Source organism: Ailuropoda melanoleuca, chromosome 9, assembly GCF_002007445.2.
Source record: "Ailuropoda melanoleuca isolate Jingjing chromosome 9, ASM200744v2, whole genome shotgun sequence".
NCBI lineage: Eukaryota > Metazoa > Chordata > Mammalia > Carnivora > Ursidae > Ailuropoda > Ailuropoda melanoleuca.
This window is the reverse complement of record NC_048226.1, coordinates 56705873-56729870: the sequence shown is the minus strand read 5'-3', so window position 1 is coordinate 56729870 and position 23998 is coordinate 56705873. Positions and strand designations below refer to the sequence as shown.

General features: G+C 33.4%; 1 protein-coding gene across 1 annotated transcript in view; it reads right to left on the bottom strand.

Moving 5' to 3' along the window:
- CNBD1 (cyclic nucleotide binding domain containing 1) overlaps window positions 1-23998 on the bottom strand; it is a 429548-nt gene that overhangs the window by 398861 nt on the left and 6689 nt on the right. The window contains exon 2 of the mRNA XM_034668509.1: window positions 2881-2953. Within this exon, the coding sequence (XP_034524400.1) occupies window positions 2881-2953 (73 nt within the window). The remainder of the gene's footprint in view (window positions 1-2880; window positions 2954-23998) is intronic.

Genomic DNA, 23998 nt, shown 5'->3' with positions numbered 1-23998 from the left:
TTCAAATCTCTGTTTGTACCTGTAATCTTATATTCTTTTTCTAAAACCTAATATTCTTTTTCTAAAACATATACATATATATNTATATATATATATATATATATATACCTGAAAACATGCCGTCTCCCAGGCCCCTGGTGTGTACCAGTGCATCAAAAGAAAACATCCAAGAAATTCACAGGATTTCGTGTCTAAGAAAAGGCACAGTAAATTCAAGACTTACTAGAAGGAAGTCAATCTGGACAACCAGACTAGGCTTGGAGCAGCGTATTGTCTGATGAGAAAACACTACTTAGGAGAGATTATCAAACCAGGAAGATGAAGGATGATAAGATTTATGTCGAATGGAGTCTTTGGCAGTTCCACATCTAGATGATTCAATCTCTCTTACCATGATCACCCAAGGTGGGTGGGGGAAGAGGTCTAGAAACATGTTTGGGTTTTTTTGTTTTTTGTTTATTATGCCTGGGAGAAAAAGCAAAAGGAAAATGACAGGACAAAAGGCATCGGCTCCAAAAGCCTGAACTAGCTTCTTATGTGTTAGAAAAGGGTCCAGCATATCAGATATATTCAACACTTAAAAACTTGGATGAGACTTTTTGAACCGCAATAATCATTTTTAAATAACATTTATATAACTCTCATTATGTGCCAGACCCTGTTTACTCTACATATGCTAGCTCATGTAGTCATCCCAATAACTGTAAAATAGATACTATTATTATCTCCATTTTAAAAATAAGAAAACTGATTTAAAAAGAAATTAAGTAACCAATCCAAGGTCACACACATTTAGTGAGTGCCTCAGCCAGGTTTCAAGCAAAGTGGCATGACTTGGGAGTGCATGTTGATTCTTCATTCAGTGCGGAAAGGCACTCAGAGTGAGAAGGAGGCATAAGTGAAAGGGGAAAAAAATCATTCTAGAGAGAAATCCAAGAAATATTAAAGAAGCATGTCCTCCTCCCTTTCTCTGAAAAAGAAGAAATGACAAGTTCGATGAAGATATAGAAATAACTTGAAATCAGAAACACAAGAAAATCAAAAACACCAGAAACCAGTGCTGATAAGGATGTAGAGAAAAAGGAACCCTCCTACACTGTTAGTAGGAATGCAAACTGGTACAGCCACTATGAAAGCAGTATGGAGATTCCTCAAAAAGTCAAACATAGAACTACCTGTGATCCAGGATTACATTACTGGGTATTTATTCAAAAAATACAAAAACACTCATTCAAAGGGATACAGGCACTCCTATGCTCATTGCAGCATTGTTCACAATAGCCAAACTATGGAAGCAGCCCAAACGTACATCATAGATAAATGGATGAAGGAGCTATGGTATGTACACACACACACACACACACACACACACACACACACACACACACAAAGGAATAATCTTTCCATTTGCAATAACATGGATGGAGCTAAAGAGTATAACGTTAAGTGAAATAAGTCAGTCAGAAAAAGACAAATACCATATGATCTCATTCATACGTGGAATTTAAGAAACAAAACTAATAACCAACAGGGAAAAAGAGAGAGAGAGAGATGATCCAAGAAACAGAGTCTTAACTATAGAGAATAAACTGATGGTTACCAGAGGAGAAGTGGGTGGGGGCATGAGGGAAATAGGTGATAGGGATTAAGAAGATTTATTTTTAAAGGTTCTTTTCTTTTTCTTTTTGCAATATCATTCCATACAAAAGCAATAGAAACATAACAGTCTTAACAAGAAGTTTACAATTGAATATTTGAACAGAAAATCTGTACACATTATCATTTACAGCAATTTTATATGGTAAATTAACGGACTGCAAAAAAAAAGGTTCTTTCTAAACCCCTCTGCTGCCTTAACTCTTGGAGTATTACAGGTAGAAGGCCTACCTAGGGCTATTTACAAGTACCAAATTAATTCTTATCATAAAGAATAGAATAGAATAGAATAGAATAGAATAGAATAGAATAGAATAGAATAGAAGAATAGAAGAATAGAATAGAATAGAATAGAATAGAATAGAATAGAATAGAATAGAATAGAATAGAATAGANGATAAAGAATAGAATAGAATAGAATAGAATAGAATAGAATAGAAGAATAGAATAGAATAAAGAATAGAATATAGAGGGACATTTTCTCAGCAATGCCATTAAAGATGAGGCAAGGTCCTCTCTTAATAAGGGAAAGTGGAGGAGTGGATGGACACTGACTCATATGTAAGAAACTAACTAGCTTTATAATTCCAAAAATACAACCTGAGAAACACTGTTGGCAAGAAAATATTTTTTTTTCAAATTATATCTTCAAGTATCACATACCTTAGGAAATCTGAGCTTTGAGCCCTAATATTTCCNAGAGTGGATGGACACTGACTGATATGTAAGAAACTAACTAGCTTTATAATTCCAAAAATACAACCTGAGAAACACTGTTGGCAAGAAAATAATTTTTTTTTCAAATTATATCTTCAAGTATCACATACCTTAGGAAATCTGAGCTTTGAGCCCTAATATTTCCTAATTCTTTGGCTCCAGTATCTTTTGACTAGGTATCTCCTATGCATGCCAAAGTACTTCACTCAGGATTTTTGTTTTCAACCATTTAAAGCTTTCTTCCCTTATGACTGTTTTTTAAGTACTAGAAAGGGCCCAGCTAGGGATGAATTGTTTGTTTCACACTCAATTGTCTCCTTAAAATATAACATATATTCTGTCCCTTTAATCTGGAGAAATAACCTCCAGGTTTTCAAATGTTTTTTATCTATGTGGTAAATCAAGTACCTATGGAGTCAACAATAGTTTACTACTATACTTTATCCATAAAACAAACATGTTCATATTCATTTGAATGAAAGAAAAAGAAACACATGAATAACTTACCTGGATTGTAGTCCTCTTACATGGCACAATGCATTCAACTGGCCATAGTCAATGTACTTAGACATTTTCAACCCTGAAAAAAAATCAATTAAAAATTTGAGTAACTTTCTGTAATCTTATTAACCAAGATTATAAATAGAGTTTAATTCCAAACATTCATCATAGTAAAAGAATTCAGTGACCATGGAAGTGAAGTATTATCAGTCTTTGATACACAAGCAGAACTGAATAAGGTGATAAAATAATACAAAGAAATAATGTAATGTTTTTCATTGACGTCAAATCTGGTCTGGCTTTGTTTTTTGGAGTTTATATGTGTCATATGATGTCCCTCCTCTGAAGAAAGCCTTTCAGAATCTCAATCCTTTACCTTTAGAATGTGAACTGACAATGCCATAACAATTCAAAGTAGAGTTTACTTGAGGTCCTTGTCTCTCTGTCTGTCTCTGTTTCTCTTTCTCTGGAATACTACTAATTTTTACATGATCCATGCAGGCCCCCATCTTTGGCCAGCCCCTTTTCAGAGCACCTTCCAATATCTGGATTCGGTTTGCAATCCCATCTGAAGTTAATGTATAAGCAAATCACACAATATACCTTAAGAGCAGAAAGATAGTAATCATAGCCAAGAAGCAAACTAATTGCCATTCTCCTTCAGTGCCAGAAAAAACTGACATCCTTCAAAGGAGATGAAAAGGAAGATAGAGTATTGAGTGCGATGAGCATCATTACAATGATGGGCACTCACATCACAAGTCCTCTCCCTTCTCCAGGAGAATGCATGCTGTTAGAAATGTTGCAAAACAGAAAGCAGTAATACCAACGTGCACATTATTCCTTCCCTTAGTGAAAAGGTCGTGAGAAAATCAGCAGCTTAATGCACTTCTAAACTTTTTAAAATGTATTTATTAACCACATCCCAGTAGAATTTGACAAGTCCAAACTTAACAATTTTATTTTCAAATTACTGAATTACAAAACTTGACACTTTGCTTAAGCCTTTTGTGATCTAAAATTAATCATCAATAACATATACTAATTTTTAAAAATGAAACTGGAATAAAAGAAATTTAAACAGTAAACTGCTTTCTATCCACATAAATCATTACCATTTAATAAACCTGAAAGTACTAATTACATGATTTAGGTATTCTCTTACCTATATTACTCAGTTAAGTTTTAAGAATCAGAAAATTACCTAATTGCATTTTAGCAACATAAGGAATAATTATCTTAAATGAGCAAAGTTATAGCTACATTTTATCAAAAATACTTTTAAGTATGTTCATATTTCTAATATAGGATATTACATAAAATCTTAATTATAGATTTTTAGATTGATGGATTAAGAAGAGACTTCTTCGAAGTATTAGTTTAGTCCAATTTCCTGACCCAGTTTAAAAACAGGATTAGAAATAGCCCTGGTGTCTGGTATGGAAAGGAAAGGGAGATGGTTGCCATAGATATTTTTTTAAAAAGTTCAAGGTTTGAGAAATCCTGGCTTAACAGAGGGATTTTAAAAAGTAAATATCTTCATCCTTCAGTTAAAATAGCCTACCAAAAAAAAAAAAAATCACAGGATGGGTATTATAAGATGAAGAATTGCTAGCAAAGAATAGAAAAATTGAGAAATCAACTTGCCTAAGAAGAGCTACAGCACTTAAGGGTAAGCCTTTGCCCTAAACTTGGCACAGCCAAGTAAACTCAAAACCAGAAGGGCCTATGTAGTAAGTACTCACAGCCTAGAAGGGCACTTTACAATTCACCAAAAAATTTCTTCACTGATTCTCATTTCCAGGAGTTATTTTTGACAGGCGACTTTACATAAAGGGTGTTGAACAACATAATGAATCTTGTCTTTGAAGCAATTTCATTAAGAAAAAGTCAATAGATTTCAACATGAAATTGTAACTTTGTAGAGACCAGAAGTTGAGCTTTTCTGGTGATCAAATTTAATACCAGGATAAAGCTTAAGGAGTTTCAGAGGGACTAAGTTTACATTTGTTTTCCAGTCTTGTTTTCCCTCATGAATATGTCTTAGCTGGGCTTTTGACAGAAGCAGAGGGGGCTTAACCCTATTATAAGGGTACAATCACAGATTTTGACCACAGTTTGTTTGAAAGAAGATTAGAAGTTGATATAAAAGGGTGGTTACAAAGTAAATCCTAAACTAGAGACAAAGAACAAGAAATTCATGGCACAATTTAAAAAACAATTTTCTTTACAGATATAATGCTCACTATATATTATTGAAACAGAGAAACTAAAATTCAGTGTTTTATCTGAGTGATACCTTGGTGATCTTTTGTTTATATGTCATAATGTCTGTCCAGGGGTAGATATGTATTTTTATATTTGTGCGGTAGAGTCAATTATGTATGCTTTTTGTGGGGGTTATAAAAATTTGTTAAAATGGGTCTTGTGAGTGTTAAAATTAAACTATTTCTCCCCCAATAAACTTTCCCTTAAAAAGGGAAAAAAGCTAAGAATAAGTGAAGCCTTAGAAATATGTAAATGCAGGGGCACCTGGGTGGCATAGCGGTTAAGCGTCTGCCTTCAGCTCAGGGCGTGATCCCAGCGTTATGGGATCGAGCCCCACATCAAGCTCTTCCGCTATGAGCCTGCTTCTTCCTCTCCCACTCCCCTTGCTTGTGTTCCCTCTCTCGCTGGCTGTCTCTATCTCTGTCAAATAAATAAAATCTTTAAAAAAAAAAAAAGAAATATGTAAATGCAAAACCACTATTTACTGCAAAATTAGGCTTATTGGAGTGGCTACTGGGTAACATAAGAAAGATGGATAGCACAGCCAAAGAGAAAATGTGACAGTGACCATGTGAAATTGTCAGGGTATGGTTAGCTGGAAAACAGAAAGCTGAGACCTCTTCAAAATTATTTGCAGGATATATTCTAATAACTAATCCAGTGATAAGCAGAACTTTGCTTAATGCAATATTCAGGGCACAAAGAAAGAGTTCAGCAGCAATAGCAACAGAAACATTATCAATAATTTTTTATGGTAGGAAAAGCAGTACTTCTACCAATAAGCAGGTGGTGAATTCTAGCATAGGACTGAAATACAGAGCATGGAGAAAATAAATGATCCATCAGACACTATAAGCATGACTAATTCTTTCCATATGCTTGGATAAGTGATCCAGTTCAAGGCTTTTAAGTAAGTCTAGATTTGTGTAATAATAGGGATTAAACATACCTACATTGATGATTAATAGTGTATTTGCTTCGGGGTACATGGGTGGCACAGTNAGGGTACGTGGGTGGCACAGTTGGTTAAACATCTAACTCTTGGTTTCAGCTTAGATCTTGATCTCAGGTTCAGGAGGTCGAGGCCCGCACCAGGCTCCATGCTCAGCACAGAGTCTATTTAAGTTTCTCCCTCTCCCCCTGCCCCTTTCCCCATGCACTCTCTCTCTCTCTTTCTCTCAAATAAAAGATAAATCTTTAAAAAAATAGTCTATTTGTTTCCCTTCAACTAATTTTGTTTTCTAAAATACCCAAGTTAATTCTCCTTCAAAATAACATTGAATAAACATAAGGGACCTGAAAAATGTCAGCTAAATAAACCATCAAGAGGCAGAGGAATACAGCCTAATCAAGGACTTCTATAACTAAAAGCTGATGTACAACATGGACAATTACACAAGCACACTCATGTTGTTCCTGCCCCTTTTCTGAGTGGGTTATGATGTTAAAATGTACATATATTAACTGAGAAGGGACGAGAAGAGGGGAATATTATGCAACAAATTATCAAAATAACATTCCTCTATATCCAACAATTTTGGAAAAGTAATCTAAATTCATCTTCATTTCATCAACTCAAATTCACTTCTCCACTCACTATAATTTATTTTCCACTTTCATTATTCATTAAAATTTGTTTCATTAAGAATATAGGAAATCCTATAGTTTCCAGTCCAATAACCACTTTTCAGTCTTCCTTGCACTAAATTCTGAGTGACATCTGGCACTGGGGAAGCCTATCTACTTCTGTGGTTAGCTTCTGTGGCATATTCTTTCCCTGATTGCTTCTTCCTCATTAGACTGCTCTGCTGGCTCATCTTATTTTCCATGAATCCATTCTCAATCCCTCTATCTTTTCAGTTTAGAACCTCTTCCTGCGCGATCTGACCTACACCTGCGTCTCCAATTATCACACATACACTTAGGATCCTTGAATCAATCTCTCCAGCACAAAACTCTAACCTGCACTCCACTAATATTCACATGAAAGACATCCTTGAAAATCAATGTCAAGATAACAGAAACTTTACTTAAAATCTCTCTCTCCCTCACACACACACACATGAGCACACGCATATGCACACGCATACATGCACGCACACACACACACTCCTTGTCCCTTGCAGGTTATCATATTTTAATCATTTTACCTCTTTTCTACATAAGATTGAAGATAATGTCAATGTCATTTGGGGCATTAAAGATCTCACAATGGCAAAGAGCTCACTAAATAACAAAGTGTAAAAAGAGGAAACAATTTTGATCTTCATTAAAACTGAGTATTTACCAGACTCTTAACTATAGAGAACAAACTGAGGGTTTCTGGAAAGGAGGTGGGAGGGGGGATGAGGTAGATGGGTGATGGGTATTAAGAAGGGCACTTGTGATAAGCACTGGGTGTTATATGTAAGTGATGAATCACTCAATTCTACAGCTGAAATCAATATTACATTGTAAATTAACCAACTGGAATTTAAATAAAAACTTGAAAAAGGAAAAAATACTGAGTATTTACATATTTCCAAACAACAAACTGAAAAATATCAGCTAATTAGTGTAGCTTCAATAAACTTTAAAAGAGGTACAAAAGTTTATCTTGTTTGAGAAAATAATCAGAGTTCTTTAGGGGAAGGTTATATAGCCCTAAAGAATATAACAAATGAAATCTTACTTGAGATGGAAAGTTCTGGAGACTCAGACAGACTAACGGGAACCCAAAGCCCATGACATATATGGAATGTAGAGCCAAACAAGGATTCCACATATACTCATATTTTTTTAAGAATCAGGTTGTTGTAGTGGTAGGATGACAAATGCTAGGTGGCAATCAACACAGAAGCAGCTTGTCTCAGTCACTGAAGTGAAATAGAGGCCAAATAAACAGCATAAGGAATATAGTCAAAGATATTGTAATAGTGATGCAACAAGACATACGGTAGCTACACTCGTGGTGAGCATATCATAATGTACGAACTTCTCAAATCACTAAGCTGTACACCCAAAACTAATGTAACATTAATGTGTCAACTATACTCAAATTAAAAATAGATGTCAAGTCACTACCAAGAAACCTTTGGAATATGAATTATGACAGTACTAATTAGAGATACATCATTTAGGGAAGACTACAGTCTTCAGTTGACTACAGTTGATGAGAAAGTACTCAAAGTTAACGAGAGTATTCAAAGTTAATATACAAGAAAATTCAATGTCTGCTGTATCAACTTACTCCCTACTGCTATCCTTCTTCAAGCAAGTAACCTATCTTCAAAAAATAACCACCATTCAATAATCTGGGTACCTAGGCAAAACACACCCTAAGGGAAAGTGTGAAAAACAATGAAAAACAGTTAAGTTACCAAATAAAAATCAAACAGTATGCACCAGAAGAAATAGTGGAAGTTGGGAGGAAGCCCTCACAATCACACACACACACACACACACACACACACCCATCCTTGATGAAAGAAAAACAAAGAGCTACATGACGTTAAATATAAATAAGACAATAGAAAAAAATTACAAATAAACAGGCTATATTCAGGAAAGAAGAGAAAGATAAAATTATGACAAAATTTATGTTAGAAATAGCAAAAATGACAATATTTAATAAATCAGAACATAAAGGCTAACACATTCAAATAGAGAAAAGAAAAAGAGAAAATGATAAATGAAGACAGAAAACAGATACTACATGTGAAAACTTTTCCTGAATAAGAAAACAGAAATAATGGTATGGGGGAAAAAATGTTCAAACATATAAGAACACTTTTCTCATGTAAATACTTGAATATGAAGAATTAAATACCATGACCCAGAAAGGGAAAGAGAAAGCAGAATACATGATTTACAAAGAGACCAGATATTCTGGACTGGGTGAATAATTAAATGTTACCATGTTCTGAAGATAAACAATTATTTTAGCACCCAGACAAAATTTAGTGTGGCCTTAGTCTTCTGTAAGTCTTGGCAAAGTCTTGGCAAACAAACAGTAAGACAACAGGGTGGGGGGGCATATATCATGAGTTTTATTCTCCAATAACTATAAAGGTAATAAATAAATATAAGACCTTAGAGAATACACAGTACCATAAGATCTCTTTGAAAAATACAATGTGATAAACATACAACTGAAGCTTAAAGAGTATGGACACTATACTAATAAAGGTTAAGTAAATTCTGTAAGCCTTAACACAAATAATAAATTCTTCACAGATTCTAATAAAAAGGTATAAATAGTAATGAGTAACAACTTGGAAGTTTCAGCAGAGAAGTAAAAGCATAAAATATATTTGTACAGATACCCTCATATAGTAAATAATTAATATTTACAGTTTAAAGAATATTTAAAAATAATGGGACCTTAATAATAATATTTGAAGGTATAAATGCAACTAGTCAAAGTTAGACATTAATTTTCCTACTAATCAAACCATGATGTGAAGAGGGAAATTTTTCTCATTTTATACTAGGCTCTGAATATTCATTGTCTAAAGTTGATAAATCAAGAAGTACAAGTTTAGGTATGGAATCTATTAAATATTTTTGTGTTCCAAATTATATGGCACTAAAATTCATAAAGCAAAAATTTTAGGAATAATGGAGACAAAATAACCTCCACAGTAACTTTCTTTCCTTCTTACCTACAAATCGAGTAACTACTGAATCACTGAGGATATAAATATAAATTACATAATTAATGAGATATATTAAACATATATCAAATTTATTCTTAAATCAAAGAGCATATCAAAATTGAAACTACAAATAGTGAATGTTTTCATGAACCTATGGAATATAATTAAAGTCTTTCTCTGGAGAAAATGCACTCCCCAAAATATTTATATTACAAGAAAAGAGAAAAAATAAAATCGAAAGAGTTAAGCATTTTGACTCAAAAAGTTAGGAAAAGAAAATTAAAGCAAGAGAAATGCAAGGGAGAAAATAGAAAAGCAGAAATGAATGGGTTTATAAGGCAGAAAAAACTGTAGAAAACTAAATTCAAGAGAGCTGGCTCTAGGGCTCAGATGGGGAAAGCACAAGATGAGCCTGAAAAATTTTACTGTACCAGAAAGCAAGGAAATGGTTAGACCAACAGGAAGGCATTTCCAGTGGACAGACTGTGAACAATCTGAGCATCAAAATATACAATGATAATAACTCATTAAAACCCTAGGAGCACCTGGGTGGCTCAAAAGGTTTAGCATCTGCCTTCAGTATAGGTCATGATCCTGGGATCCTGGGATCAAGCACCATGTCAGTCTCCCTGCTCAATGGGGAGTCTGCTTCTCCCTCTGCCTCTCCCCTGCTTGTGCTCTTTCTCTTTCTCTCAAATAAATAAATAAAATCTTTAAAACCCTATGAACAAAAGGAAATCATAATTTTACATTTATTTATTTAATATTTTATGAAAATTTAGTATTTCTATACTTCGCAAAATACTTATTAATTACAAAAGGGAAAGGTAAATTCACTGCAGCGAAGTTCTCCATATAATCACCTTAATCGATTGATTAAAGTGACATCATGTGCCACGTAAGATAGAAAAAGAACATAAATCACTTCTATGACATTTCTGCCAAAGATATCCCACTTGAATCTAATCATGAGGAAAGATCAGAGAAACCAAATGGAAGTATATTCTACTAAATAACTTGTTTGTAATCTCCCAAAATTAAGGTCATGAAAAGCAAGGAAAATGGAGAAACTGTTCCAGTCTAAACAGAGAAGACAAGAAAATGAACTGCAAAATGAGATTTTGAATTGGATCTTTTTACTATAAAAATCATTATCAGAACAATTGGCTAAATTCAAGTGGGAGGGGTCTAAGAATTAGATTACAGTATCTGCATCTGTGTTAATTTTTTTTGATGGATGTATTGTGATTATGTAATAAGAGTATTCCCTTGTTTTTAAGACGTACATACTAAAATAGTTAAGGAAAATGGAGTGTCAAATGGCTCTGAAAAGTAAGCTTATTTACATTAAACTTACAACATTTCTGTAAGATTGTAGTTTCAAACTATTTAAATTTTATTTTCAAAAATTTAATAACTTTCTCATATGACTTCTATAGTTAGAAAATATAATGAGAAAAAGATATTCATAATAACAAAGAAAAAAAAGATAAAATGCCCAGAAATAAATTTTATTGTGGCATAAAAGTACACTTGCAAAAATTGGAAGTAGGAAGGTTGAATATTATAAAAATACAAGTTCTTGAGTAGGAATATTCAATAACATAAAGACATCAATTCTCCAAAAATGAATATTTAAGTTTAACACATTTCCAACTAAAATACCCACGTTTACTTATTGAAAAAGCCCAAATATTTCTAAAGGTCATACAAAAAAATAAACTTAGAAGAAAAGCCTGAAAAAGTCTTTTAAAAAAGAGTAATCAGTAAAGGCTAATCTTACTAGATAATGAAATACATCATAACGCTTCAAAAATTACAACAATTCAACACAAATGCATAAACAGACAAGAGATAAGCGGAAAAAGTAAAGAACAGCTTCCCGAAATAGATCCAGAATACATATGAAAATTTAGCATACACTAAAAACTGGCATTCCAAATTAGTAGGAAAAGGATAGATTACTCAACAAGTAGTGTTAGAACAGTTGATTGGTCATTTGGAATAATATTAAGTTGCAGCCATACATCAATATTCTAAAGTAAATTTATTCAAAAATAAATTCCAGATGCACCAGGTATTTAACAAGCTTAATATTAAAAATAAAACTATATAACTAATAAAGCATGGAAGAATTATTTTTAAATCTTGGTATGAAGAATGGCATTCTAAGAAAGAATCAATAACAGAGGACAAAAACTACACAATCTAAAATGTTTGTAGGACACAAAAATCATAAACATGCAAAAAATACAAACTGAGAAAAATACCTGTAAAGTACATGTCAAAGGGCTAATTTCTTTTATACACAAAGATGTCTTTCAAATAAAAGGAAAAATAAACCTCAATGAATGGGCAAGGGACATATAAATAGGCTGTTCACATAAATACACATGACCACAAATATATGAGAAGATTCTAAACCTCACTTTTAAAGAAATGCAAACTTATAGAGCAATTAAAACTATTTCCAACTAATTTATTGGCAAAATGTTTGTTTTATAATGCATGATATTAGTATAAATGTTGTGAAATAGAAACTTGCATATACTGATGGTGGGAGTAGAAATTAGTGCAACCCCTTTGGAAGACAATTTGTTAATAGATATCAAAATTTAAAATGCACACATCCTTTGGCCTTACAGTTCTATTAATACACTTGCTTACCAAAAAAAGAACATAGTACAAGATGTTTATTTGATTTTTACAGCAAAACTAACTAGAAACAAATTCCCACTGAATTAGTAAGGATTCAGCTATCAGGAGACTGACACCAGTAATTTCAATGGAAAAAAAAAAAGATACAAAGAACTGTTGGTCAGATATTAGAGAACTGGAGAGACAAAAAGGGAGCAGCAAATATGCAGAACTCATCTACCACCACTCTTTTTGCTGATGAAGCAAAGGGAAGAGGTTGAATTACTAAAACTTAGAAGCGGGGAGCAATGGTCCTAAGAAGCTGAGATTTGGATCTCTGAGGAGAGAGCACCAGCAGCTGGAGCTGAATTGTTGAGGGGGTGCAATGAAGCTATTTCTGGGAACACTGGGAAAACTGCAAATAGAATTAACTGCTGCTGCTGGAACGAACAGCCACTGCTTGGGTGAAAAAGACATTGCTAGAGAGACACTCACAAGGAGAAGCAAATCAGAAATAGAAAACAGAAGGATAAACACTTTCCTTAACTTTGCTCCTGTCTTCCAATCTTCCTCTAATACCTGCTATTGACAGATTTTTAACAGGAAGCCAGCTGGCTTTCTGGGAAAAACTAGTTTGCAGAGCCCTAGCCCCAGCACCACAAAGCAGAATATATAGAAGGGTGGGTTTAAAAGTGAGATGCAATAGGTTAAATAGCACATCCATTAGTAGTGTTTTGGTATATTCAAATAATGAAATATAGTCACTAAAATGAATAAGGTACATATCTACATATTGACATGAAAAGGCCTTCATAAAATGTAACATTAAGTGCAAAATAAAGGTATGATATAGGATAATAAAAATGCCCTACTATATGTATTAAAAAATTAAATATATTTTAATATTAAAAATATATACACGTGTGTGCCTATGTATTTACATACTTGAATATGTGTGGAAAATTTCAAAAAATAATATTTTTTCATGATAGTTACTTCTGAGGGTAAGATTAGGAGTATGGGTTGGGAGGAAAACTCATTCATCATTTCAATATTCTCTTGTGCCTAATGCATACATTATTACATAATAATTTTTAAAAGAGACCTACTCACCAAAATTTCCATAAATTGTGTAAGACTTATTCATGCTTCTGCTATTTACTTATCACCTGCATGCTAGACATTGAAGATACAAAGACATGTGAAGGATAACCATTTATCTCTAGATATATATCTAATAAGAACCATAACCCTAAGGCACATGTCTATGAAGTATCTAATGGGAGGTTAAAAGGTGGTAAGAATAATAGAAGAGGTATAGAAAAAGTACCAAGGGAGTTTAGAGATATGGAAGACATTATTTCATACTGAAGAGGCCAAGATTGTCTTTGTAGAGATTAAAGTCATTGACCAGAATTTTAAAGAACTGGAATGATAGAAAAAAAAAAAGATCAGGATAGATGGGAACTCCAAGAAGAAACCCCAGCTAAAGCACAAGAGTATGATGAAGAGTATGATGGTGTAACTCACAGAGTAACTTTCCCCTAGTGTGAGAACTCTCCAGCTCTGATCTCTAGAGAACAGATAAAGGTAGAGCTATCAACCAGATTGCCAGGTAACATCGTCTATGCTAACAATGGCCCCTGATTGGTTAGTTGCATCTAGACCAAGAAAACTATAGATGATCTACAAATACCTAATGGAGAGTCACTGACATGGACTTCCCTGACTATAGTGACTCTTTTTTTTATTATTAATTTTTTTATTGATGTACAGTTGACACAGTTTGGAGGTTCCTCAAAAAAGTCACAAATAGAAATAACATAGATCCAGTAATTTCACTACGGGTATTTATTCAAAGAAAACAAAAAAATGAATTTGAAAAGATATATGAACCTCTATTGTTTATTGCAGCATTATTTGCAATGGCCAAGATATGGAAACTACAGTGACTCTTATAACTGAGAAGTTCCTTGCAGGAAACTTAGAAACAGTACCTATAGAATTTTTTTAATAAGAGATACTGGCTCCTTCAGGGTATGAGGCTTTTAATTCAGGATAATTCAGCACCTGCCCTATGTGATTTTCATTACCTTGAACCTGAACTACCATGGTGGGGGCCAAAGAGGGTTGTCGTGCTCCTGCCTCAACAGCTGTGAGAACAGCTCCCATAGAAGGGGAACACCTGACGCCGTCCTTCTGCAAGATTTCGATTCTGTCTTATGTCCTTTGGAGCAGATGTGCCAACAGTGGTCATCTGAATGTTGCTTTGAACCTAGAAAGGCCTCCAGTTGCCTTGAGCAGCATTGCAGATGGGCTTAAAGAACATCCATCAAAGCGTTTTAGCTGTAGTGGGGAGTTCAGGAACTATAAAGTCTTGAACATCAGAGAGAGATTTTAGCCAAAGCTTGAAAATTTAAAATGCCAGACTGAAGAAAATGGACTATAATCTAAGTTTCGGAAAAGAGTAANTGATATAAAAGGGTGGTTACAAAGTAAATCCTAAACTAGAGACAAAGAACAAGAAATTCATGGCACAATTTAAAAAACAATTTTCTTTACAGATATAATGCTCACTATATATTATTGAAACAGAGAAACTAAAATTCAGTGTTTTATCTGAGTGATACCTTGGTGATCTTTTGTTTATATGTCATAATGTCTGTCCAGGGGTAGATATGTATTTTTATATTTGTGCGGTAGAGTCAATTATGTATGCTTTTTGTGGGGGTTATAAAAATTTGTTAAAATGGGTCTTGTGAGTGTTAAAATTAAACTATTTCTCCCCCAATAAACTTTCCCTTAAAAAGGGAAAAAAGCTAAGAATAAGTGAAGCCTTAGAAATATGTAAATGCAAAACCACTATTTACTGCAAAATTAGGCTTATTGGAGTGGCTACTGGGTAACATAAGAAAGATGGATAGCACAGCCAAAGAGAAAATGTGACAGTGACCATGTGAAATTGTCAGGGTATGGTTAGCTGGAAAACAGAAAGCTGAGACCTCTTCAAAATTATTTGCAGGATATATTCTAATAACTAATCCAGTGATAAGCAGAACTTTGCTTAATGCAATATTCAGGGCACAAAGAAAGAGTTCAGCAGCAATAGCAACAGAAACATTATCAATAATTTTTTATGGTAGGAAAAGCAGTACTTCTACCAATAAGCAGGTGGTGAATTCTAGCATAGGACTGAAATACAGAGCATGGAGAAAATAAATGATCCATCAGACACTATAAGCATGACTAATTCTTTCCATATACTTGGATAAGTGATCCAGTTCAAGGCTTTTAAGTAAGTCTAGATTTGTGTAATAATAGGGATTAAACATACCTACATTGATGATTAATAGTGTATTTGCTTCGGGGTACATGGGTGGCACAGTTGGTTAAACATCTAACTCTTGGTTTCAGCTTAGATCTTGATCTCAGGTTCAGGAGGTCGAGGCCCGCACCAGGCTCCATGCTCAGCACAGAGTCTATTTAAGTTTCTCCCTCTCCCCCTGCCCCTTTCCCATGCACTCTCTCTCTCTCTTTCTCTCAAATAAAAGATAAATCTTTAAAAAAATAGTCTATTTGTTTCCCTTCAACTAATTTTGTTTTCTAAAATACCCAAGTTAATTCTCCTTCAAAATAACATTGAATAAACATAAGGGACCTGAAAAATGTCAGCTAAATAAACCATCAAGAGGCAGAGGAATACAGCCTAATCAAGGACTTCTATAACTAAAAGCTGATGTACAACATGGACAATTACACAAGCACACTCATGTTGTTCCTGCCCCTTTTCTGAGTGGGTTATGATGTTAAAATGTACATATATTAACTGAGAAGGGACGAGAAGAGGGGAATATTATGCAACAAATTATCAAAATAACATTCCTCTATATCCAACAATTTTGGAAAAGTAATCTAAATTCATCTTCATTTCATCAACTCAAATTCACTTCTCCACTCACTATAATTTATTTTCCACTTTCATTATTCATTAAAATTTGTTTCATTAAGAATATAGGAAATCCTATAGTTTCCAGTCCAATAACCACTTTTCAGTCTTCCTTGCACTAAATTCTGAGTGACATCTGGCACTGGGGAAGCCTATCTACTTCTGTGGTTAGCTTCTGTGGCATATTCTTTCCCTGATTGCTTCTTCCTCATTAGACTGCTCTGCTGGCTCATCTTATTTTCCATGAATCCATTCTCAATCCCTCTATCTTTTCAGTTTAGAACCTCTTCCTGCGCGATCTGACCTACACCTGCGTCTCCAATTATCACACATACACTTAGGATCCTTGAATCAATCTCTCCAGCACAAAACTCTAACCTGCACTCCACTAATATTCACATGAAAGACATCCTTGAAAATCAATGTCAAGATAACAGAAACTTTACTTAAAATCTCTCTCTCCCTCACACACACACACATGAGCACACGCATATGCACACGCATACATGCACGCACACACACACACTCCTTGTCCCTTGCAGGTTATCATATTTTAATCATTTTACCTCTTTTCTACATAAGATTGAAGATAATGTCAATGTCATTTGGGGCATTAAAGATCTCACAATGGCAAAGAGCTCACTAAATAACAAAGTGTAAAAAGAGGAAACAATTTTGATCTTCATTAAAACTGAGTATTTACCAGACTCTTAACTATAGAGAACAAACTGAGGGTTTCTGGAAAGGAGGTGGGAGGGGGGATGAGGTAGATGGGTGATGGGTATTAAGAAGGGCACTTGTGATAAGCACTGGGTGTTATATGTAAGTGATGAATCACTCAATTCTACAGCTGAAATCAATATTACATTGTAAATTAACCAACTGGAATTTAAATAAAAACTTGAAAAAGGAAAAAATACTGAGTATTTACATATTTCCAAACAACAAACTGAAAAATATCAGCTAATTAGTGTAGCTTCAATAAACTTTAAAAGAGGTACAAAAGTTTATCTTGTTTGAGAAAATAATCAGAGTTCTTTAGGGGAAGGTTATATAGCCCTAAAGAATATAACAAATGAAATCTTACTTGAGATGGAAAGTTCTAGAGACTCAGACAGACTAACGGGAACCCAAAGCCCATGACATATATGGAATGTAGAGCCAAACAAGGATTCCACATATACTCATATTTTTTTAAGAATCAGGTTGTTGTAGTGGTAGGATGACAAATGCTAGGTGGCAATCAACACAGAAGCAGCTTGTCTCAGTCACTGAAGTGAAATAGAGGCCAAATAAACAGCATAAGGAATATAGTCAAAGATATTGTAACAGTGATGCAACAAGACATACGGTAGCTACACTCGTGGTGAGCATATCATAATGTACGAACTTCTCAAATCATTAAGCTGTACACCCAAAACTAATGTAACATTAATGTGTCAACTATACTCAAATTAAAAATAGATGTCAAGTCACTACCAAGAAACCTTTGGAATATGAATTATGACAGTACTAATTAGAGATACATCATTTAGGGAAGACTACAGTCTTCAGTTGACTACAGTTGATGAGAAAGTACTCAAAGTTAATGAGAAAGTATTCAAAGTTAATATACAAGAAAATTCAATGTCTGCTGTATCAACTTACTCCCTACTGCTATCCTTCTTCAAGCAAGTAACCTATCTTCAAAAAATAACCACCATTCAATAATCTGGGTACCTAGGCAAAACACACCCTAAGGGAAAGTGTGAAAAACAATGAAAAACAGTTAAGTTACCAAATAAAAATCAAACAGTATGCACCAGAAGAAATAGTGGAAGTTGGGAGGAAGCCCTCACAATCACACACACACACACACACACACACACACACACACCCATCCTTGATGAAAGAAAAACAAAGAGCTACATGACGTTAAATATAAATAAGACAATAGAAAAAAATTACAAATAAACAGGCTATATTCAGGAAAGAAGAGAAAGATAAAATTATGACAAAATTTATGTTAGAAATAGCAAAAATGACAATATTTAATAAATCAGAACATAAAGGCTAACACATTCAAATAGAGAAAAGAAAAAGAGAAAATGATAAATGAAGACAGAAAACAGATAGTACATGTGAAAACTTTTCCTGAATAAGAAAACAGAAATAATGGTATGGGGGGAAAAAATGTTCAAACATATAAGAACACTTTTCTCATGTAAATACTTGAATATGAAGAATTAAATACCATGACCCAGAAAGGGAAAGAGAAAGCAGAATACATGATTTACAAAGAGACCAGATATTCTGGACTGGGTGAATAATTAAATGTTACCATGTTCTGAAGATAAACAATTATTTTAGCACCCAGACAAAATTTAGTGTGGCCTTAGTCTTCTGTAAGTCTTGGCAAAGTCTTGGCAAACAAACAGTAAGACAACAGGGTGGGGGGGCATATATCATGAGTTTTATTCTCCAATAACTATAAAGGTAATAAATAAATATAAGACCTTAGAGAATACACAGTACCATAAGATCTCTTTGAAAAATACAATGTGATAAACATACAACTGAAGCTTAAAGAGTATGGACACTATACTAATAAAGGTTAAGTAAATTCTGTAAGCCTTAACACAAATAATAAATTCTTCACAGATTCTAATAAAAAGGTATAAATAGTAATGAGTAACAACTTGGAAGTTTCAGCAGAGAAGTAAAAGCATAAAATATATTTGTACAGATACCCTCATATAGTAAATAATTAATATTTACAGTTTAAAGAATATTTAAAAATAATGGGACCTTAATAATAATATTTGAAGGTATAAATGCAACTAGTCAAAGTTAGACATTAATTTTCCTACTAATCAAACCATGATGTGAAGAGGGAAATTTTTCTCATTTTATACTAGGCTCTGAATATTCATTGTCTAAAGTTGATAAATCAAGAAGTACAAGTTTAGGTATGGAATCTATTAAATATTTTTGTGTTCCAAATTATATGGCACTAAAATTCATAAAGCAAAAATTTTAGGAATAATGGAGACAAAATAACCTCCACAGTAACTTTCTTTCCTTCTTACCTACAAATCGAGTAACTACTGAATCACTGAGGATATAAATATAAATTACATAATTAATGAGATATATTAAACATATATCAAATTTATTCTTAAATCAAAGAGCATATCAAAATTGAAACTACAAATAGTGAATGTTTTCATGAACCTATGGAATATAATTAGTCTTTCTCTGGAGAAAATGCACTCCCCAAAATATTTATATTACAAGAAAAGAGAAAAAATAAAATCGAAAGAGTTAAGCATTTTGACTCAAAAAGTTAGGAAAAGAAAATTAAAGCAAGAGAAATGCAAGGGAGAAAATAGAAAAGCAGAAATGAATGGGTTTATAAGGCAGAAAAAACTGTAGAAAACTAAATTCAAGAGAGCTGGCTCTAGGGCTCAGATGGGGAAAGCACAAGATGAGCCTGAAAAATTTTACTGTACCAGAAAGCAAGGAAATGGTTAGACCAACAGGAAGGCATTTCCAGTGGACAGACTGTGAACAATCTGAGCATCAAAATATACAATGATAATAACTCATTAAAACCCTAGGAGCACCTGGGTGGCTCAAAAGGTTTAGCATCTGCCTTCAGTATAGGTCATGATCCTGGGATCCTGGGATCAAGCACCATGTCAGTCTCCCTGCTCAATGGGGAGTCTGCTTCTCCCTCTGCCTCTCCCCTGCTTGTGCTCTTTCTCTTTCTCTCAAATAAATAAATAAAATCTTTAAAACCCTATGAACAAAAGGAAATCATAATTTTACATTTATTTATTTAATATTTTATGAAAATTTAGTATTTCTATACTTCGCAAAATACTTATTAATTACAAAAGGGAAAGGTAAATTCACTGCAGCGAAGTTCTCCATATAATCACCTTAATCGATTGATTAAAGTGACATCATGTGACACGTAAGATAGAAAAAGAACATAAATCACTTCTATGACATTTCTGCCAAAGATATCCCACTTGAATCTAATCATGAGGAAAGATCAGAGAAACCAAATGGAAGTATATTCTACTAAATAACTTGTTTGTAATCTCCCAAAATTAAGGTCATGAAAAGCAAGGAAAATGGAGAAACTGTACCAGTCTAAACAGAGAAGACAAGAAAATGAACTGCAAAATGAGATTTTGAATTGGATCTTTTTACTATAAAAATCATTATCAGAACAACTGGCTAAATTCAAGTGGGAGGGGTCTAAGAATTAGATTACAGTATCTGCATCTGTGTTAATTTTTTTTGATGGATGTATTGTGATTATGTAATAAGAGTATTTCCTTGTTTTTAAGACGTACATACTAAAATAGTTAAGGAAAATGGAGTGTCAAATGGCTCTGAAAAGTAAGCTTATTTACATTAAACTTACAACATTTCTGTAAGATTGTAGTTTCAAACTATTTAAATTTTATTTTCAAAAATTTAATAACTTTCTCATATGACTTCTATAGTTAGAAAATATAATGAGAAAAAGATATTCATAATAACAAAGAAAAAAAAGATAAAATGCCCAGAAATAAATTTTATTGTGGCATAAAAGTACACTTGCAAAAATTGGAAGTAGGAAGGTTGAATATTATAAAAATACAAGTTCTTGAGTAGGAATATTCAATAACATAAAGACATCAATTCTCCAAAAATGAATATTTAAGTTTAACACATTTCCAACTAAAATACCCACGTTTACTTATTGAAAAAGCCCAAATATTTCTAAAGGTCATACAAAAAAATAAACTTAGAAGAAAAGCCTGAAAAAGTCTTTTAAAAAAGAGTAATCAGTAAAGGCTAATCTTACTAGATAATGAAATACATCATAACGCTTCAAAAATTACAACAATTCAACACAAATGCATAAACAGACAAGAGATAAGCGGAAAAAGTAAAGAACAGCTTCCCGAAATAGATCCAGAATACATATGAAAATTTAGCATACACTAAAAACTGGCATTTCAAATTAGTAGGAAAAAGATAGATTACTCAACAAGTAGTGTTAGAACAGTTGATTGGTCATTTGGAATAATATTAAGTTGCAGCCATACATCAATATTCTAAAGTAAATTTATTCAAAAATAAATTCCAGATGCACCAGGTATTTAACAAGCTTAATATTAAAAATAAAACTATATAACTAATAAAGCATGGAAGAATTATTTTTAAATCTTGGTATGAAGAATGGCATTCTAAGAAAGAATCAATAACAGAGGACAAAAACTACACAATCTAAAATGTTTGTAGGACACAAAAATCATAAACATGCAAAAAATACAAACTGAGAAAAATACCTGTAAAGTACATGTCAAAGGGCTAATTTCTTTTATACACAAAGATGTCTTTCAAATAAAAGGAAAAATAAACCTCAATGAATGGGCAAGGGACATATAAATAGGCTGTTCACATAAATACACATGACCACAAATATATGAGAAGATTCTAAACCTCACTTTTAAAGAAATGCAAACTTATAGAGCAATTAAAACTATTTCCAACTAATTTATTGGCAAAATGTTTGTTTTATAATGCATGATATTAGTATAAATGTTGTGAAATAGAAACTTGCATATACTGATGGTGGGAGTAGAAATTAGTGCAACCCCTTTGGAAGACAATTTGTTAATAGATATCAAAATTTAAAATGCACACATCCTTTGGCCTTACAGTTCTATTAATACACTTGCTTACCAAAAAAAGAACATAGTACAAGATGTTTATTTGATTTTTACAGCAAAACTAACTAGAAACAAATTCCCACTGAATTAGTAAGGATTCAGCTATCAGGAGACTGACACCAGTAATTTCAATGGAAAAAAAAAAGATACAAAGAACTGTTGGTCAGATATTAGAGAACTGGAGAGACAAAAAGGGAGCAGCAAATATGCAGAACTCATCTACCACCACTCTTTTTGCTGATGAAGCAAAGGGAAGAGGTTGAATTACTAAAACTTAGAAGCGGGGAGCAATGGTCCTAAGAAGCTGAGATTTGGATCTCTGAGGAGAGAGCACCAGCAGCTGGAGCTGAATTGTTGAGGGGGTGCAATGAAGCTATTTCTGGGAACACTGGGAAAACTGCAAATAGAATTAACTGCTGCTGCTGGAACGAACAGCCACTGCTTGGGTGAAAAAGACATTGCTAGAGAGACACTCACAAGGAGAAGCAAATCAGAAATAGAAAACAGAAGGATAAACACTTTCCTTAACTTTGCTCCTGTCTTCCAATCTTCCTCTAATACCTGCTATTGACAGATTTTTAACAGGAAGCCAGCTGGCTTTCTGGGAAAAACTAGTTTGCAGAGCCCTAGCCCCAGCACCACAAAGCAGAATATATAGAAGGGTGGGTTTAAAGGTGAGATGCAATAGGTTAAATAGCACATCCATTAGTAGTGTTTTGGTATATTCAAATAATGAAATATAGTCACTAAAATGAATAAGGTACATATCTACATATTGACATGAAAAGGCCTTCATAAAATGTAACATTATTAAGTGCAAAATAAAGGTATGATATAGGATAATAAAAATGCCCTACTATATGTATTAAAAAATTAAATATATTTTAATATTAAAAATATATACACGTGTGTGCCTATGTATTTACATACTTGAATATGCGTGGAAAATTTCAAAAAATAATATTTTTTCATGATAGTTACTTCTGAGGGTAAGATTAGGAGTATGGGTTGGGAGGAAAATTCATTCATCATTTCAATATTCTCTTGTGCCTAATGCATACATTATTACATAATAATTTTTAAAAGAGACCTACTCACCAAAATTTCCATAAATTGTGTAAGACTTATTCATGCTTCTGCTATTTACTTATCACCTGCATGCTAGACATTGAAGATACAAAGACATGTGAAGGATAACCATTTATCTCTAGATATATATCTAATAAGAACCATAACCCTAAGGCACATGTCTATGAAGTATCTAATGGGAGGTTAAAAGGTGGTAAGAATAATAGAAGAGGTATAGAAAAAGTACCAAGGGAGTTTAGAGATATGGAAGACATTATTTCATACTGAAGAGGCCAAGATTGTCTTTGTAGAGATTAAAGTCATTGACCAGAACTTTAAAGAACTGGAATGATAGAAAAAAAAATAGATCAGGATAGATGGGAACTCCAAGAAGAAACCCCAGCTAAAGCACAAGAGTATGATGAAGAGTATGATGGTGTAACTCACAGAGTAACTTTCCCCTAGTGTGAGAACTCTCCAGCTCTGATCTCTAGAGAACAGATAAAGGTAGAGCTATCAACCAGATTGCCAGGTAACATCGTCTATGCTAACAATGGCCCCTGATTGGTTAGTTGCATCTATACCAAGAAAACTATAGATGATCTACAAATACCTAATGGAGAGTCACTGACATGGACTTCCCTGACTATAGTGACTCTTTTTTTTATTATTAATTTTTTTATTGATGTACAGTTGACACAGTTTGGAGGTTCCTCAAAAAAGTCACAAATAGAAATAACATAGATCCAGTAATTTCACTACAGGTATTTATTCAAAGAAAACAAAAAAATGAATTTGAAAAGATATATGAACCTCTATGTTTATTGCAGCATTATTTGCAATGGCCAAGATAT